Source organism: Eublepharis macularius, chromosome 6 (genome assembly GCF_028583425.1).
Source record: "Eublepharis macularius isolate TG4126 chromosome 6, MPM_Emac_v1.0, whole genome shotgun sequence".
Classification (NCBI taxonomy): domain Eukaryota; kingdom Metazoa; phylum Chordata; class Lepidosauria; order Squamata; family Eublepharidae; genus Eublepharis; species Eublepharis macularius.
Window position 1 is genome coordinate 9,633,541 of NC_072795.1, and position 19,061 is coordinate 9,652,601.

Genomic DNA, 19,061 nt, shown 5'->3' on the forward strand with positions numbered 1-19,061 from the left:
GCCTGGAAACATTTTAAAAATGAAAGTTGGGGATTCAGAGGAAATAGTGCATCACGTCAATGGATTGTTGGACTGTTGTTATGCCATTGAGGTCTAGCATTTGTAGATTATAAACAAAAGAAGCCTGAGGCAGTCCTTCTGATGGTGGAATTGTGGCTGCTGTAGGGGACTGAAGCAAGAGCGCTCAGGGGAAATTGCCCTGGGGATACTTCATTGCCACATAAAATATGAATGTCAATGAGACCAACGTGGAGAACCAAAGTCTTGTGGAAGCCAGAGTTAAATAAGGTAGTCACAATCAGCTAATGCAATTTTGAAAAATATTCCTACTACTGTATGTTCACAGAGTCAGTGGCTGCAAATCTGTTTGGATCCACAGCATTTTAGCCCATTGCGAATGCTTGACGCAGGCACGCATTTGAGGTTCTCAGTGCAGAAAGCAAACTTACCCAGTGTTCAGCTCAGGTCTGATCTCAGCAGTCAAACAAGGTTGGTTTGAGCGTAAAACATGTCCAGCATGATATTCACAGCACCCTTGCTACTGCAGAAGGAACGGATCTAGGGAAAGTTGCAAAGACTCCTGTGCCCAGAGAAACTGAAACACATTTCCCTTCACTGCACCCTTGACTAGATCATCCTCTGCCTTTTGAAGCAGCCTTGTAGGATCACTTGCAGTGACTGCGCTTTGCGGCACTGCCATGTTCTTCAGGACTATGAAACCCACAACAGCGATGTCTGCGCCACCCATCCCCGCATGACTAGTTTGCATGACAACCTTCCATATTTCAGTTCCACTTTAGCCTTAAAATGTGTAATTAGCTGTGAGAGCAGACACTTGCTGGAAACAGTCTTTACTTTCTTACAGCATTAGCTTTATTAGAATCACTGAGAATGGGGGTTTATTTGTATATTTTGGACATTTTGGAATGGTTTTCTAATGTATAAACCAGATCTAAGATTCTACAGACCTCGTTTTCCTTTAGCTAACTGCAATATCATATCCCACTCTCAGTATCCACAAGGGAAGAAAATTAATGTTACCATTTTGTAAATAACTTTATTTCCAGGGCAGCCATTTGACCCTTCATTGCCCATCACTAATTCCATCTGCAATACGATCTGTGCTGTGGCTTTTGGACACAGATTCTCTGTTGAAGATGAAGAATTCCTCAAATTGATGGAAGCCATTGATGATTTTTCCAACTTTCTAGGCAGCCTCTTTCATGGTGTAAGTCATCTTTTCCCCTGTTGAGTCTGACAAGTCCCACCCCCACCCCCATTCCTATTCCTCCATCTTTCGCCTGAAACATGTCTGGATGCAGAAGAATTTCATATATTTGTTGATTTGACTAAAATTCGATGGTTTGAATGGATTTTTTAAAACAGAGGGAAGCATAATGGTTAAAACAATTTCCAACAGAACAAGGGGAAAGTGGGAAAGAATGAAGGAAAGGAAGGACCTCATCCCACTTTGTGGTGGTGGAGACAGCCCTCAAGTCAGAGTTGACTTATTGTGAGCCCTGGTGGGGTTTTCATGGCAAGAGACTAACAGAGGTGGTTTGCCATTGCCTGCCTCCACAACCCTGGTCTTCATTGGAGGTCTCCCATCCAATTACTAACCAAGGCCAACCCTGCTTAGCTTCTGAGATCTGACAAGATCAGGCTCACCTAAGCTATCAGGGCCCACCCCCACCCACTCTGTGCTATATCTTTTAAACCTTTCTCCTTGGTCAGAGGTCGTACCCACCCCCAAGGGGAGAGAGAGAGAGAGATTAAAAGAACTTTTCTACAATGTTATTCCATTTTACCCAATTTCTTTGCTAGGGGACAGTATCAGTGCTGTTTTCATATTTGTCCCCACAAATAAGCGCTGTCTACATCACTTCTGTTGGGCCCTCAGCTTTGTTACAGTCATATCTGAGCCATACAGCCATCTCCATTGATGTTGTCAGCCAGATTTCCAAACACAGTCCTTGGCAGCTTCTATAGTATTTTTGGAAGTTTCCACACAGATAGATTTTTCCCAGGGAACATGACCCATTTTTAAAAATCATCTCTGAACCTGGTACAGGACAACTCAGAACTCCATGTGCAGCAGCTTGGCAGGACCACACTAATATTTAAGACTAGAAATTTTGACACAAGAAGAGCTCAAGGCTCTGGGAATGGAAGGGTTGCAACTTGCATTCAACCTTAGGGAATGAAGAGGCAGACATAAGGCTTGGGTACTAAAGGGCCACTTTATTAAAGCAACAACATAAACAGTTAATGCAGCAAAGGGGGCCTAACTAGCGGTACAAGTCAAGCTAGCGGTCACACTGGAACCTCCTCCTTGAACCTGTCTGGGCGAGACCCACTGCCCCGGGTGCGAGCTATCTATGAGGCATGGCTTGGGCCCAGCCGGCCAGGCGAAATGGTTCCCCCCGTAAAGCTCCAAACACCCCAAGCCGTGAAGCCTGAGGGTTGGCCTTGTCCAGGAGGTCCCATCCGGCAGTCTGCCCTCATAGCCGGGCCATGAAGCCAGTGGCCAAATTATTTACAGCTCCACCAAGTCCAATTACCACAACCTCTGTCTGCAGTGCAAGGTAGGTGAAAAACCGCTCCTCACCATAAGCCAATTTGGTGAAAGGTGGAAAAAATTCCTACCTGGCTCCATACATGGCAACTGGCTAAACCTGCCCTGCTGCAGGGTGTGGTGGGTGGGCCAAGCATGAGGCACAGACTGAGGGCCAAGCTACACATGACGAATGACACTTGAACGGCAAGTGTATTTCTCCCTGTTCACTTGCCCTCCACTCAATCCACTTGCCGTTCAAGTGTCATTCGTCATGTGTAGCTTGGCCCTGAGAGTACTGAGGGGGGGGCGGAGCCACCTAATAAGATATCTGACTCTGCCCCCTCTCACAATGCCTGGATGCCCAAGAAGGAGAGCCTGCCTCTTTTCCTTCCAGGCAGGCAAAGGACGGCACCCAGCCATAGCAGCCGATAGGTGCTGCAATAGCAGCAGTCAGCTTCCGATTTTTCTATCCTCAATGTGTTGTCACCTCAGTTTTGCTCCCATGATAATTCACCTGATTCTGAGATTCACAGTGACTAAGTTACCTTAGGTGCCTTTATAAGGGAAATTTTGGCTTTGCTATTCACTGTCTTTTTATAATTCTCGGAACAGTCAACAAGTATGGAAATTATTTCTACTGGGGATGGTTTAGATAGGCAGCCGCATTGGTCTGCAGTAGAACAGCAAGATTAGAATCCAGTGGAACCATTCTTGAGACAGCTGAAATGGATAAATTGTAGAGTTTATTGAAAGAGATGGACAATACAATATATAATGACATTTGGGACCCATTTTATAGCTGGATACAGAGGAAGTCTGAAGAAACCTAGCTTTTAGTTAGGATGAAGACTTTTATGGACATTATTTAAAATGAATGGAAAAATTTGCAAATAAGCGGCTGATCTGCAGAACACATTGAAGAAATATATTAGATGGTATGGTGCAATGTATTAGCGATATATAATGTGAATTTCTTTTTCCCATCCCCTATATTCTGTAACCCTTATCTTTTAGTAAAAAATAAAAATTTATATATATATAAAGATTAGAATCCAGTGGAACCTTAGAGACCAACAAGATGTTCAGAGTATTGTCGAAGGCTTTCACGGCCGGAGAACAATGGTTGTTGTGGGTTTTCCGGGCTGTATTGCCGTGGTCTTGGCATTGTAGTTCCTGACGTTTCGCCAGCAGCTGTGGCTGGCATCTTCAGAGGTGTAGCACCAAAAGACAGAGATCTCTCAGTGTCACAGTGACACAGTCTTTTGGTGCTACACCTCTGAAGATGCCAGCCACAGCTGCTGGGGAAACATCAGGAACTACAATGCCAAGACCACGGCAATACAGCCCGGAAAACCCACAACAACCAAGATGTTCAGAGTGTAAACTGAGGGCCAAGCTACAAGTGACGAATGACACTTGAATGGCAAGTGGATTCAGTGGAGCGCAAGTGAACAGGGAGAAATACACTTGCTGTTCAAGTGTCATTCGTCACTTGTAGCTTCACCCTGAGTCAGACTCTTTAGACACAAGTAAGAATGGAGAGTTTTTAAACACCTTTATAGGAAAAGTAGCAAAGGAAGATGGCAGGATGTAAAGGGAAAATGCAACTTGATTTGCTACACCCCTCTGATCTAATCAAGCTGCATTGTACCTTCACATCCTGATACCCTCCCTTGTAACATGCCAGCCAGCACTGATTGGGTTATTAATGGCTCAAAGATTTCCATTCCCACTAGTGTCAGAAGAAGGGAGCTCTGATTCTTGAAAGCTTACTGTCTGAAAATCTTGTGGGTCTCTAAGGTACCACTGAACTATAATCTGGCTGTTTTACTTCCATACTTCTACTACTTGGTCAGTTGCCAGACATGCAAGAACCAAAACTTTTCAAGATGGTACAATAAGAATCCTGAGATATTAACTGTCTGCTGTTAGGCTACTCACTCAAACCAGGAGTCCAGTGGCACCTTAAAGAACAACAAAAATTATTTTAGCATTAGCATTCATGAGACAGGGCTTATTTTATAAGATGCAGGATGCTGGAATAGTTTTTGTTAGTCATTAAGGTGCCAGAGGACATTTCATTGTTTTTCTGAGATAGCCAAAAATGGCTACCCTGGCCCTCTGCACCATCATATTGATGTTCAGGCTTAGTAGCAAGACCTCAGAAGAAGCTGCTGGTGGCTATGCAAGGCAATTCATAGAAGATATGTGTCAGTCTTTTGACAACCTGCTTTATTAGTGAAGAGCATCTTTGGAGGTTGCAATCAGGAAAGGAAAATGGTAGGATCAGCTGCCAGTTTGGTGTAGCGGTTAAGAGCATGAGACTCTAATCTGGAGAGCTGGGTTTGATTCCCCACTCCTCCACTTGAAGCCAGCTGGGTGACCTTGGGCTAGTCACAGCTCTCTGGAGCTCTCTCAGCCCCACCCACCTCAGAGGATGTTTTGTTGTGGGGACAATAATAGCATACTTTGTAAACCACTCTGAATGGGCATTAAGTTGTCCTGAAGGGCGGTATATAAATCGAATGTTATTATTATAATATTATTATTAACCATTTTACTAGTGGTCCCATCTTTCACTCACTGAAAGTCAGTTGGTATAATCCAAGCCATAATGCTGATGTGGGAATCCAAAGGAGGTGTTTTACTAATTGTTTCACAGAGCGGTCACAAAGAACTGATAGGATTTTGCTTTCTTTCCTGTAGCTGTATGAAATCTTCCCACGGATCATGAAACGTCTCCCAGGGCCTCACAAGAAGGCACTCGCACATGCAAAAGCTGTGCACACATTTTCCAAGAAGGAAATAGAGAAGCATAAGGAGTATGAGGCTGTGCATGAGCCACAAGATTTCATTGATTTCTATCTATTGCAAATGAAGAAAGTAAGTATTCAGCCTGTATGTGAAATCAGAAACTCAATCAAAGGGTGGCGGAAGAGGGAGGGTAAATGAAAACTGTAATCTTTGAACATGTAGGTCTACCTGCAGAATGAGCTCCAGATTCAGAAGACTGAAATGAGCCAACTAGAATGTCCAAAGCAGAGGTAGGCATAACTCCTCCCATTAGCCAAAATCTCAGAGGGTTAATTGGCCTTGACAAAGGACTGTCACTAAATGCATGTGGGAAAGTGCACACACATTTGCTGCCTACGCTGAGAGTGGGGAGGGAATGCTGCGCCGCCTCCCCCACCATGGCTAAGATAGAGAAAGACCGGTACAAAACCAGACAGACAATGATGCTGGAGTAAAACAGGCCACAACTTTATTAACATAACAAAGGAGCATTGGCGCGGCATGAGGGTCAGATCCCAGATCGAATCGGCTGGCCCGCCTGCCAGCCGAATAACCCACCCCCCTCAGCCATGCTGAGGGGGGGACCCAAGGAGTGGCCTTATTGGGGAGTCACCTGGGTGTACACCCCTGAGTGGTCTCCCCAGCCACCTGGGAGTGAGTTTTCCTAGCTGCCCCCGAGCTGGGCATGCTCCTCCGAACTCACCCCCAAGATTCCTTATGGGAATCCCCTAAGGGAGGGGCCTGGGCGCGCAGGCCCTGGCCCCCCCAAACGAGATCTGACCCGATGCCCACCGCCACGAGAGACCGGCTTCCCGGGCTCCCCGCCAACGCTCCTAAAACCCCAGCCAGGCCAGCAGGCCGTCCCTGATGTCCTGCAGCCAGAGGTCTTGCCCCCAGCTGGACAGATGGACCCCATCTGGCCGGAAAAGTGCCTCCAGGCGGTGTGAAATGTCCAGGTGCTGAATGAGGAGGCCCCCCCTCTCCAAGACGAACCGCTCAATGGCACGTGCCAGCCTCTGCCTGATGCCATCCACCTTCCTGGGGCAGCGCGCCCCCCGCCAGACCCGCCTCTGCAGCAGATCCGACCAGAGGAAGGTCGTCCGAGGAAAGAGTCCTTGAAGATACTCCAAGTCGGCGCACATGGACCGCTTCAGATCGGGGCAATCCCGCTTGCCGATGTCGTTCTCTCCTAGCTGAATTACGATGGCGTCCGGCGGGCGCTGCAGCCGGGCCTGGTGCGCAAGCATGGGGACGAGGGATTCCCACAGCATGCCTCGGACCCCCATCCAGCGGACGCAGAGTTGGTCATCCAGTCCCAGGTGCTGGCCCCAGCCAGAGGTAGCCGCGTACTTGCCCGCCCAGTGGACAATGCTGTGGCCGCACACCCAAACACTCTTCCTCCTGTCTGAGATAACGACAAACCACAACGTTAGTGCGAGGCCTCCCCGGTGGGGCGAATATAGGAACGGAAAGCGCTGGAGCGCCAGCGCCCGATGGACTGAATGACCGACGGTGGGAGCCCCAAGCCAGCGGCCACGGTTGCCGCCCCTATGCGAAATGAATGTGAGCCAAACTGCATGGGGGGAAGCCCCGCGGCCAGCAGGCAAGCCCTGAGCACCGAGGAGAACTGGTACTGAGAGAGGGGGGACCCGTCCTCATGTATAAAGAGGGGCCCGGGGCCGGGGGGGTGGCAATCCAGGAAGGCCCTGACCGCTCGAACCGGGCAAAGCACCCGGCGCCTAGCTGCCCGTAGCGTGACGGTGGACCCTCGGCCGCGCTGGTCGGTCTTGGAACGTCGCAGGGTGATGGTCACGAGGCGGGGGGAACAGGTCAGGTCCGAGGCTGCCAGGGCGCGGCCTGAGGTGTCGGAACGGGAACCAGCCACGATCTCGCTAACCCGGAAAGCACCGTAAAAGGCTACCATGAAGGCGGCGCGAAAGAGCCGGGCCTCGCCTGGGGACCAACAAAGGCCGGGCAGAGCGTGAAGCACGCGCTCGAGGATGTCCAGTGTGATGGGGCGCCTGCGGTCCGGGGGAAGCGGGGCGAGCCTGGCCCAGCCCGTAAGGGCCCGGCGGACAATGAACCCGCTGCAAGGGTCGGGGAAGCCCTGGGCCTTACTGAAAAAGGAGAGGGCTGCTAAATCTCTCCGCATGGAGCGAGGGGAAACCCCAAACCCCTGAGATGCACTAGGTACTGCAGGACGACGACCTGAGAGGTGGGCCAAGACCCATCACCCCCAGCGGTTCCAGCAAAAGCCAGGAAGCGGGTGAGAGCTGCCGAATACGCCCGGAGGGTGGCCGGGGCCACCGAGCACAATACTCCCTGCATTACGGCGTCCCTCCAATCAGCCACAGCTCCTCCGGGAAGGGGTCGGGGGTGCGTCGTGCCTCTGGAGCCAGTGCGAAAAACCTCTCCATCTGGAATCGAGATAGTGCGTCGGCCAATCCGTTATCCACACCTGCAACATGGCGGGCTGAGAAGGTAATGTTAGCAGCGAGGCATGTTAGCACGAAGCGGCGGATGAGGCACATAACCCGCTCAGAGCGAGAGGACTGCCGGTTGATGACCTTGACCGTTGCTAGGTTGTCACACCAAAAAGTGACCCGCCTGTCCCGCAGTTGTGGCCCCCAAATGACCACAGCAACCACGATGGGAAAAAGTTCCAAGAAAGTAAGGTCCCTGAGGATCCCCGAGCCCGCCCAGGAGGGGGGCCAGCGCTGAGCGCACCAGTGCCCCCTAAAATAGACCCCGAACCCCAGGCTCCCAGCCGCATCCGAATGTACTTGCAAGCTCAGGCCCAGGTCCAGGGCGTCCTGCCAAAAGGAGACCCCGTTGAAGCCGGACAAAAACTTCAGCCAAACCTGGAGGTCAGCCTTGATACCCTTGTTGAGCCGAATGCGGTGATGGGGGGCGGCTACCCCCCGACATGCCCTGGTGAGGCGGGAACAGAAGGCCCGCCCTGGGGAGACCACCCTGCAAGCGAAGTTAAGGTGGCCTATGATGGATTGAAATTCCCTGAGAGTGCACTTTTCCCGATGGAGGGTGGAGGCTATGAGGGCCTGGAGCCTGGCCAGCTTGTCGGCGGGGAGCCGAGACAGGCCGGCGACCGAGTCCAGCTGGATACCTAGGTATGTGAGGCAGGAAGAGGGGCCCTCCGTCTTTTCCTGCGCGAGGGGGACCCCCAGCTCACGGGCCAGGGCCTGGAGAGACCTGAGGTGGTCGGCGCAAGCCGAGCCACCTGGGGGGGTCATTATCAGGAAGTCGTCCAAATAATGCGTGACGAAAGGGGACCCCAAGCGTTCCTTAGCCGCCCATTCCAAAAAGGTGCTAAATGTCTCGAAGGCCGCGCAGGCCACCGAGCACCCCATGGGCATGGCCTTGTCAACATACCACCCGCCCTGGAACTTAAAGCCCAGGAGGCAGTGGTCGAGTGGGTGGACCGGAAGCAGGCGGAAGGCTGACTGGACGTCGCACTTGGCCATAAGTGCGCCCGGCCCGCAAGCCCTAACCAGGCGGATGGCCTGATCCAGTGAGGAATACCTGACCGAACAGCACTCAGGGGGAATTAGGTCGTTCACTGACGAGCCCTTGGGGTAGGACAAGTGGTCTATTAAGCGGTACTCCCCGGGGGTCTTCTTAGGGACGACCCCCAGCGGGGAGATCCTGAGGTTAGGCAGGGGAGGGAAATCGAAGGGGCCCGCCATGCGGCCCGCTGCCACCTCCTTGGCGATCTTGGCCGCGACCACCACCGGCAATTCCCTGGCGGACTTTAGGTTGCTGGCAGTGGTGGCCACGCGGGGGCCCATGAAGGGGATACGAAATCCCACTGAGAAGCCCTCCCTCAAATATTGGGCGGCTTGCCTGTTCGGATAGCGCGCCAGGAGGGGAAGGAGAGCCGCCAGCCGGATGGGGGTGCTGGCGAGGCCCCACGAAACCTGAGCGGGACTAGGAGCCGCCACTGGCGGCTTGGGCAGCTGCAGCGGCCGATCCACCGTCCCGCCGAGCTGCTGCAGCGGAGGACCGGCCCCCTCGAAAGGGCTGAGGCGGGGCAGAACCCCGGGAGCAAGATGGGTGGGCATGGGGGCCGCCGCAAGCATCACAATTGTGATCGAACCGGCACTTGGGACAGAAGCACTTCCCCTGATTGTACTCCCAGCAGGGGCCCCTGGGCCTGTCGCGGCGACCTGCCCAGCGCGAGCCACGAGACCCGTCCCCCCGGCCCCGCATGTGCGGCCCGACCAACCAGAGCCACAGCTTCTGGTTGATGAGGTCCCACCGTGCACGGGGGTTGTGGGAGGCCCTCTTTCGAAAGGCCTCGTCGTATTCCATGGCTGCCTGCTCCCCGGCCAGGGCCCGGGCCCGGAGGACGTTGCTAAGGTGGTTGGACAGGTGCCAACCCCGGTTAGGGTAGGCTGCCTGGATCACCCCCATATATACCGCAAATCCCTCCAGCCAGTTGGCAAACGTGCGCTCGGCCACCCCCTTCCTCCCTACCTTTCTATCGCGCTTAGATGAAGGGGCGGACCTGCCATCTTCCACTTCAGGTTTTAATAGCGAGAAGATATCCAGGTAGTAACCGTCCAGGATGCGTTCCCGCACCCTGCGGGACAGGTGAAGGCCGGGGGGGGTCCTCGTCATCCGTGAAGGACGAGGCCGGGGGGGCGCTGTCGTCCGTGCCCCAGACCTCCCGAGGGGCACCCTCCTCCCTGCGCCCCGCAGAGCGCCGCCGTGCTGCCCAGGCCGGCAATCCCGGGACCCCCGACGCCACCTCCCAGTAATCCTCCCCAGATGAACCGTCCTCCGATGACGATGACCCACCTGATGTATCCCCGCTGTCTGAATCCTCGTGGCGCCGCCGGGTCCTCTTTTTGCGCTGCCTGCGCCCCCTCTTTGGCTTCCTCCGCTCCCTGCTGCTGGATTCCGCTGAGCTAGACGAGGGAGAGCGTGGCGCTTCCCGGGATTGGGCAGAGCGCTTCTTCCCTTGTGTGTCTCTGCCGCGTTGGGGGACCTCAACGGGCCCGGGGGGTGGCTGGCCCCCCCCCGGGCCGGAGTTCCCCAGCTGCTTGACACGGGCCGCCAGGATCTCCAAGGCCCGGCCGATGCTGCTCAAGGACTCAGGTGCCTGCGCCTGCTCAGGGGAGCCTGGACTTGTAGCCACCCTGGCCGGCCTAGCCCTTCTAGACCCCCGTTCTGAGGCCTGCGTGGTGGGTAAAGGCCCTCCGCGCTTGGCCTCCGCGCGCCCAGTGCCCTTAGCCTTGGGGAGGCGGCTACTCCGCTCCCTACCCGGCCCCGAGGCAGTGGACTGCCCAGCTCCCTTAGAGCTCCCGGGAGTGGCAGAGCCCTTTTTTCCAACCGGGGGTGGTGGTTTTTTCCTTTGCCAGGGGGGCTTTGGCCCTGCCCCCCGGCCTGCCGCTGACGGGGTGGAGCCCCCCCCGGCCCCGGAAGGGCCACGGCCCCCGTGCCGCCCGGCCGCCCGAGATCCCTTCCCCTTGTTGGAGGGGGCCATGCCGCTGGCCCTGCACCCACGCGCCGTAGGATCCCCGCCCCAGGTGCTCGCCCCAAGCTGGAAGGGGGTCAGGATCACCCTCCCCCCACGCCTCAGCCCGGAGAGGGAGAAGAGCGAGGCCCAGCTGGCCCCACCCCGCTGTCCGCCCGGGGCGCCGGCACCGAGTCCCGCCGACACGGAACCTCCGGGACCCTCGTCTGCTCGCCGCCGCGGCGCCGCTTGCTCCCACGAGGCACGAGGCCCAGCTCAAGCCTCGTGCCGACGTGCTCTTCAGGTGCCCTCTGAAGTCTTCTGCCGATGCGGGCGGCGAAGCACTCCCAGCTGCGGCGGAGGAGAGGCTCAGCTCCGACCCCTTCCTCCGACCGGCGACCGCTTCTTCCGCCTTCTCCGCGTCTTCAGTCTTCTCCGCTTCTTCTGCCTTCTCCGCTCTTCGCTGCAGGAACTCCGCCGGCGACTGAGCTGGGCGGGGCCGGCCACAGGCATATATGCCATGCGGTCGGACCAGAGGGAGAACCGCGGTCGCGATTCCCCTCAGCCACGCCCCGGGCGCCCGTGATTGGGCGGCCGGGGTTTGAAACTATTGGCTGGTCTCGCCCCAGGATGACCGGGCGAGACCAGCAACATGGCGGCCGCCACGCTTCCCTCCCCGCAGCGCCGGCACCAAACAGGCCCCAGGTAAGTCTGAGGCCACAGCTTCCCTACAGGCTGTTTCCCCCACTGAAGGTAGTATCAACTAGAGCTTGCATTTTCCATTGTATCTCTCACCTTGAGGAATGGACGTCTGTGGAGGTGAGTTTGCTCTGTGGAGCCATTTATTTGCCAAGTATTTATTTGGTAGAAACCTCAGGAGCTGCTGTGCTTGGCATCAATAATATTTTAGGAACTCAGGTGTGAAATGATTGAGCCTTGAATCTCTGTAGGGATCAAAAACTGGTTAAAAGGCCAGAATAAACTGACAATTTTAACATAGGAGGGCAGCAACGTCCCACAAGGAAGCGTCAACCGCAGTTCACAGATCTGTGTTTTTGTGCTTACCAATACAATCTCACCCAGAGTCACTTCTTTGAGGAAAAACTTCATTGGATGCCCTTGAGATCTAGTGTGTGTATCATGTGCCATCAAGGTGCCTCTGACCTATGGCAACTCTATGAATGAAAGACCTCCAGAACATCATATCTCTAACAGTCTTGCTCAAATCTTGGTAACTAGAGGGTATGGCTCCCTTTATTGAGTCCACCTTGGGCCTTCCTCTTTTGAGGAATGGACTTCTGAGGAGGTGAGTCTGCTCTGCAGAGCCATTTATTTGCCAATTAATTTTTGGTAGAAGCCTCCAAACCATGATAGAGGAGCTGGTGTGCTTGGCAGCAATAATGTTTTAGGAACTCATGTGTGAAATGATTGAGCCCTGAATCTCTGTAGGGATCAAAAACTGGTTAAAAGGTGAGAATAAACTGACAATTTTCACAAAGGTGTCATGTCTGAAACCCATCCATGCCAATTTGGGTTTTATTCTGTTCTACTGAATACAGTGTATCTTGCTAAAGATATAGCTCACATTCAGTTTGCTGGTGTCATAACTATTCTTTCTCAGGCTTTCACAGGTGTTTATCTGTTGGACTGTAACAGCTTCCAGTGTTTATGACCTTGTGCTCATTCCCAGACAGTACTCTGTCTTGCTTCCTAGTAACTCAGCATGATAGCACAAATATGTGAAACGTTCTCACTAGACATGGGCACGAACCGCATTACGAACCAAAAAAACCCATGAACTGCCTGATTGTCGGTTCGCGATCCGGCAGTTCGTGAGGGTCCATGGCCAATGAACCAGCATTTGTAAGAGGCCTGGTTCGTTGCATTCACCCGTGGTTCGTGAAGCCAGACAGTCAGGCACCATCAATCAATTCCCTTGGAAACAGAACTGGGGGAATGCCTGAACTCTGTCTGCACTCCTTCTGTCACCCTGGAAACCCAAATCGAAGCCCAGCTTACCTTGATCGGCAGGTCTTCCTTCCAACCATGGAGCTGCAAATTGGTTACAATTGGTTACATGGGAGAAGACACCAGGGGGAGGGAGGGGGAAGGGGGTGTTCTGTAGCCATGGGCACTCCAATCTCATCCCTGCAAACCCTGATAGGCAGTTCTGACGGCCAACCCCTTGTACACTGGGCCAACATCAACTGGTGGCTCTAATTGTATCAAGTGGGAGTTTCCTGGGGGCCTCATATTGGAGAGGGTATAACGCCAAGATCCATATTGCAATCTTGACCAAACTTGGTTGCTGGCTGGAGGAGAGCCTGCTAAACGCTCCCTGTGAATATGAGCTCTCTAAGTGCAACGGGGGCTGTTCTGAGCCCCATGAACCATGAACTGCGAACTGGTTCGGTAACAGGAAATGTTTGTTTTGGTTCATTTGTTTGGGTTCATCAGTGGCACTGAACCACGAACCACAGGTTCATTAATTTTTTTGGTTCATGCCTCTGTCTAGTTCTCACACAAAAAGAGCGCCAAATGATTGTTTACAGTTGGGAAGGGAGGAAAGGGAATAAACCAGAGTGGTAAAAGAGACGTGTCTCTCACATGATGTAATTCCTGTCAACTTCTACTCATGCTGCTTAGATGCCTGCCTTGCTTCTAAGTAGCTCTATGGACCTGTATATGGAAATGATCTGATTTCTGAATAAAATCCATTTGACTAAGTACTTGTGTCTTACTGCAAATGGGCCAGAGATCTGTCTGCTGTATCCTGTCATCCATAACCTGACAAAAGGAGGGCAGTGAGTGGCAACGTCCCTCAAGGAAGTGTCAACTGCAGTTCGCAGGCATGTGTTTATGTGCTTACCAATACAGTCTCACCCAGAGTCACTTCTTTGGAGAAAAGCTTCATTGGATGCCCTTGAGATCTGATGTGTGTGTGTGTGTGTTATGTGCCGTCAAGGTGCCTCTGACCTATGGCAACTCTATGAATGAAAGACCTCCAGAACATCGTATCGCTAACAGACTTGCTCAAATCTTGGTAACTAGAGGGTGTGGCTTTGTTTATTGAGTCCACTTTGGGTTTTCCTCTTTTCCTACTGCCTTCCACTTTTCCTAGCATTATTATGAGAATCTTGTCTTCTCATGATTTTACCAAAGTACAATAGCTTCAGTTTTGTCGTTTAGCTTCTAGGGAGAATTCAGACTTGATTTGATCTAGAACCCATTTATTTGTCTTTTTAGTCATCTCCTCTCTCCTCCAACACCACATTTTAAATGTCATCAAACTCTCCTCCAACACCACATTTTAAATGAATCAATTTCCCTCCTGTCAGCTTTTCTCATTGTCCAACTTTCACATCCATACATAATAATGGGGAATACTGCAGTTTGGATTATCTTGATCTTGGTTCCCAGAGAGACATCTTCATCTTTAAGGATCTTTTCTAGTTCCCTCACAGTTGCTGTTCCAAATCGCAGTTTTGTTCTGATTTAATAATTGTATTTGGGGAGAAAGAGACAAAGTTCTCTCTGTCTACTCTCTCTACCTCTTGCATAATTTTATAATCTTTTATCATGTCCCTGCTTAGTCGTCTCATTTCTAAACTTAAAAGTCCCAGACTCTTCAACCTTCCTCATAGAAAAGTGCTAATCCCTAATGATCTTGGTTGCCGTCTTCTGTACTTTTTCCAGTTCTGCGGTGTCCTTTTGGAGATATGGTGACCAGAACTGCACACTGTATTCCAAATGAGGCTGCAGTATAAATCTATTTAGGGGCATTATGATATTGGCCATTTTATGTTAAATTCCTTTCCTAATAATCCTCATCATAGAGTTTGCCTTTTTTCACTACTGCGAGTTGGTACATGCATTGAGCTATCCACTATGGCACCAAGGTCTCTGTCTCTCATAGAGCAGAACCACAAGTGACAAAAGGCACAGATTGGACACTTGTCTGCTTCCCTCAAGTTTTGATGGGAAATGTAGGCAGCTTGGCGGAATGTTGGACAAGTGACAGTTGAAAAGTCCATTGGACAGCAGTCAGAGAGCCAAGCTGCAAGACCAGGATGCCTACATTTCCCATCAAAACTTGTGGGAAGCAGACAAGTGTCCAATCTGTGCCTTTTGTCACTTGTGGTTCTGCTCTCAGTCTCAGCAAGTTCAGACCCCATTAACATATACTTCAAGTATATACTTGAAGTTGGGGGGTTTTTTATTTCAATGTGCACCACCTTGTAACGAGCTTTTGTCCATGTCTGAAACTAAGCTTCCACCAGCCAAAAGAAAGAGGTATCTTTCTCTTGGAAAGCTTTCAGCAATTAGTTCTCAGACCTGTCAAACAGCTAAGTTCTTTGACCCACCTGTTTATCAGTACATTTATTTATATAGAGAGTTCAACATTGCTTTGCAACTCTTTATCAAACACACAGACACCTATCTAGAGTTTATTTCACTTCATTGAAAATACACCATTGTTTTTAATGAAGTAAGTAATTAAAATATAAATGGTTATTAATATAAATCCTATAAAAACGGAACACAAAAAGGCAACAAGAAATAAGTTTGCTAACATTTCCTAATAAATACCAAGTTTAACATAATCAAAGTTTCTATGAAATGCATAGGTAAAAATAAATTCTCACCTAAATTCTCTCAAGAGATTTCTTCCATCAGAGCTCTGACATTCAATCTGAATTTGCATTTTTATAAGTCATCATATGCAAATACCTAAGAGCTTTTCATGTGATAGCACAAACAAACAATAATTGGTCTGATGCTTCACTGAATATTCATAGTTTCTATTGTATAACCTTACAATTAGTAAAGAATGACGTTATACTCAAACTTGCAAAACAAAACTATATGGTTGTTGTGGATTTTCCGGGCTGTATCGCCATGGTCTTGGCATTGTAGTTCCTGATGTTTCACCAGCAGCTGTGACTGGCATCTTCAGAGGTGTAGCAAAAATGCCAGTCACAGCTGCTGGCAAAACATCAGGAACTACAATGCCAAGACCACGGCGATACAGCCCAGAAAATCCACAACAACCATCGTTCTCCAGCCGTGAAAGCCTTCGACAATATATAAAACTATACATCTCTGAGAAATGTCAGAAAAAGTTAAGAAATCACTATTGGTTGAATCTCTGATAGAGGAACATTAATCTCAATAGAGTCCACTATTTTAATTAACTGTCAAAAGATTAAAGCACACCTGTTAAAATTACCTAACTAACACTTAGGAAAAAAACATAGAGACAGTTCATGCAAAGTTTGAAAGTTCGTCTAGAATACAAGTGCTTGGCCTAGTATTGCTCAGTATTGATTATTATCATGTGCTTTTATCTATATTGGTGCAACAACCTTATATATACCTGCACTGATCTTCATTTGCCACATTATTGCCCACTCACCCAATTGGTGGAGATCCTCCTCGAGTTCTTCACAGTCAAATTTGGTTTTCACTCTCCTGAATAATTGCCATAATTTGCAAATGTATTAGTTAAGACAAACAAAAACATGTCAATTTAAATCTTTGAGAATTTTGCCATTGATCTGCCTTGTTGAATCCTTGAGCATTAAGTCATCCAGCTTCCCCGAACAAATTTCAGGGTCAACTTGCATTGACAGTCTTGCTGTGCTTCTTTCAAGCCTGATTGGAATAGAAGGGAGGGGATTAAATGAGATGGGTTGCAAGCAGGCACACAGGGCAAGGGAGGTATCTGAAGAGAAGGGATTATAAGCATTCTGGGCATGTGTGTAATGCTTGGCCATTGCACAGCTCACCCCCCAGTTCCAAGTCCTTTAAGAGTAAATTAAATAGCACAGCCCCCAGTCCAATCGTTGTGGGATCTCACTGCTTACTTCCCTCCAATTACTGATACATTACTATAGTTCTGAATTGGGGGTGGGGGATGGAATTAGTGCAATTACTTGTAGGCAAACTTTTCAGTACAATAGGCTTCTTTCGTTTTGCAATGCAGGGAGAGAGTGCCTCGGAATGCCTGCTGTCCTCTGGAATCCTGTCATTAATTTGCTACACGTTTTATTCCAAAGCTCAGGAGAGATCAAATTAAGAAATAACAGTGCAGCATGTTCAAGGGGTTCCCATGTAGGAGTCTAGGCTGCATGATTGCAAAGGCAGATTGGGGATTTGAGTATTAAGGACACATGACACGTTGCTTAAAAGCTGTATTAGTATATATTGCCTATCGCTGAGATAATGTGGCATTTTTCTAATGCAGAAAAAAATAAAGGCCACTTTGGTTTGACACCCCCCAATCAAGTGCAGAATTACAGAGGCCCAAAGTGGGTCTGATTCTTGCAGATCAAATATGCAGAAAACCTGTTGTAAGCATGGATGTGGAAAAACCCAACTTCCAGGTAGAGCCTGGACTTCTCCCAGAATTACAACTCATTTCCGTATTACAGAAATCAGTTGCCCAGGAGGAAATGGCAGCTTCAGAGGACAGACTGAATGGACCTACATCCTTGCCGAGCTCTCTCCTTTCCTCAAATGCTGCCCTCCCCAAGCACTGCCTGCCTCTACATTTCCAGGAACTGGTCAAGCCAGAATTAACAATCCTGTCCATGAATGTTGAGGAAAAATGCCTAGAATTCATTGTAAACTTCTTTTTTTAACTTTTCTTATTCTTAACAACAGAGCAAGAATGACCCCAACTCTACGTACAATGAGGAGAACCTGGCTCAGAGTATTTTTGAACTTTTCGTGGGAGGGACAGAAACAACGTCCTTGACTTTGCAGTGGGCATTGATCCTCATGGCAACTCACCCAGACATCCAGCGTAAGAGAGATTTCTGCACTGATTCAAAGAAAGACCACCTTTATAACCCCAAGGAAGATTTTTCTTCTAATTTTTGTAAAGAGTTTATAACTCGTCTAAGTTTTGGTATTAGGCAGCTAATTAACTGTAGAAACCTGTACTCCCTTATACAGGACTAAGTGCCATAGAATATTGTGGCAAGTATGTCTGCAGGTCTCTTTACACATGCACAAAGCACAATTTTCATTGGGGGACATCCCAACTCAAGCTACACTGAACAGGTTGAAGCTTACTTTTAAAATGGGTGGGGGATAGGCTCCCATGTTCGTACAGGGGCAGGAGGAGCATCTTCATTCCCTCCTTTCTATTTGTCTTACTGCTGGTTCCACACATGTGGCTAAGATCTGCCTGTGTAACCCTTGTCCGCTAGAGGGAGATAAAGTGTTTCGGTATTCCTTAGAAGGAAAAAAAGGTGCAATTTTCCCTGAGAGTCTCAAGTTTCATTGGGGGAAATTCCAACTCAACCTGCATTTAACAGATTGAAGGTTACCTTTAAAATAGGGCGGAGTAGGCTCCAGTGTACATACTGGGGCTGGAGGAGCATCTTTATTCCCTCTTTTCTATTTATCTTACTGCTGGTTCCACATAAGTAGCCAGGGTCTGCCTGTATCATCTTATCATTCCTGGAGAGACATGTGGAACCAGCAGTAAGACAAAAAGGAGGAGTGAATTAATCTCCCTTGACATTCTGGTGCCTCCTTAACATTCCTGCCATCCTTTAATATTCTTGTGCTCCAGTTCATTTTATAATAAACATTCTTAAATCCCTATGGAATACTTTCAGAGAATGACTAATTTTGAAAAGGTAAATGCAATGCCCAGAAAAAAGCTTCTTTTTTATTGTTTTCCTCAGAGAAAGTCCAAAAGGAGATCGAAGATGTTTTGGGTTCTGCTCAGTCATTCAACTATCAAGATCGAAAGAGATTGCCTTACACCAATGCTGTGATTCATGAGATCCAGCGGTTCCAATATATTCTATTAGTTGGGACCCCCAGACAATGTGTAAAGGATGTGACGATGTTTGGTTTTCTTATTCCCAAGGTATCAAAGACTGTTATAGTTACATTCCTGAATCCAAAATGTTTATTATAGATAGCATTTTAACAGATGTATTCATATGATAGTATGCTCTGTAATGATTCCTGAAGGGCAAGGAACCCGTCCTATTTTCAAAACATTACATTATATTAGAGGTAAAGGTAGTCCCCTGTGCAAGCCCCAAGTCATTACTGACCCAAGGAGGGATGTCACATCACAACATTTTCTTGGCAGACTTTTGTTACGGGTTGGTTTGCCATTGAGGGATTATTGTTTCATCATAGCTGCCCACATGTGTATTGATCTATTTGTATTCACCTTCTTTGTTTACTTCATAACTGTATCCAGTA

General features: G+C 49.5%; 1 protein-coding gene across 1 annotated transcript in view; it reads left to right on the forward strand.

The window, feature by feature from the left end:
* Window positions 1-19,061, forward strand: part of LOC129332322 (cytochrome P450 2J2-like) — a 33,946-nt gene that overhangs the window by 4,076 nt on the left and 10,809 nt on the right. Inside the window, exons 3-6 of the mRNA XM_054983360.1 lie at window positions 1,068-1,228; window positions 5,264-5,440; window positions 17,493-17,634; window positions 18,527-18,714. Of these exons, the coding sequence (XP_054839335.1) occupies window positions 1,068-1,228; window positions 5,264-5,440; window positions 17,493-17,634; window positions 18,527-18,714 (668 nt within the window). The remainder of the gene's footprint in view (window positions 1-1,067; window positions 1,229-5,263; window positions 5,441-17,492; window positions 17,635-18,526; window positions 18,715-19,061) is intronic.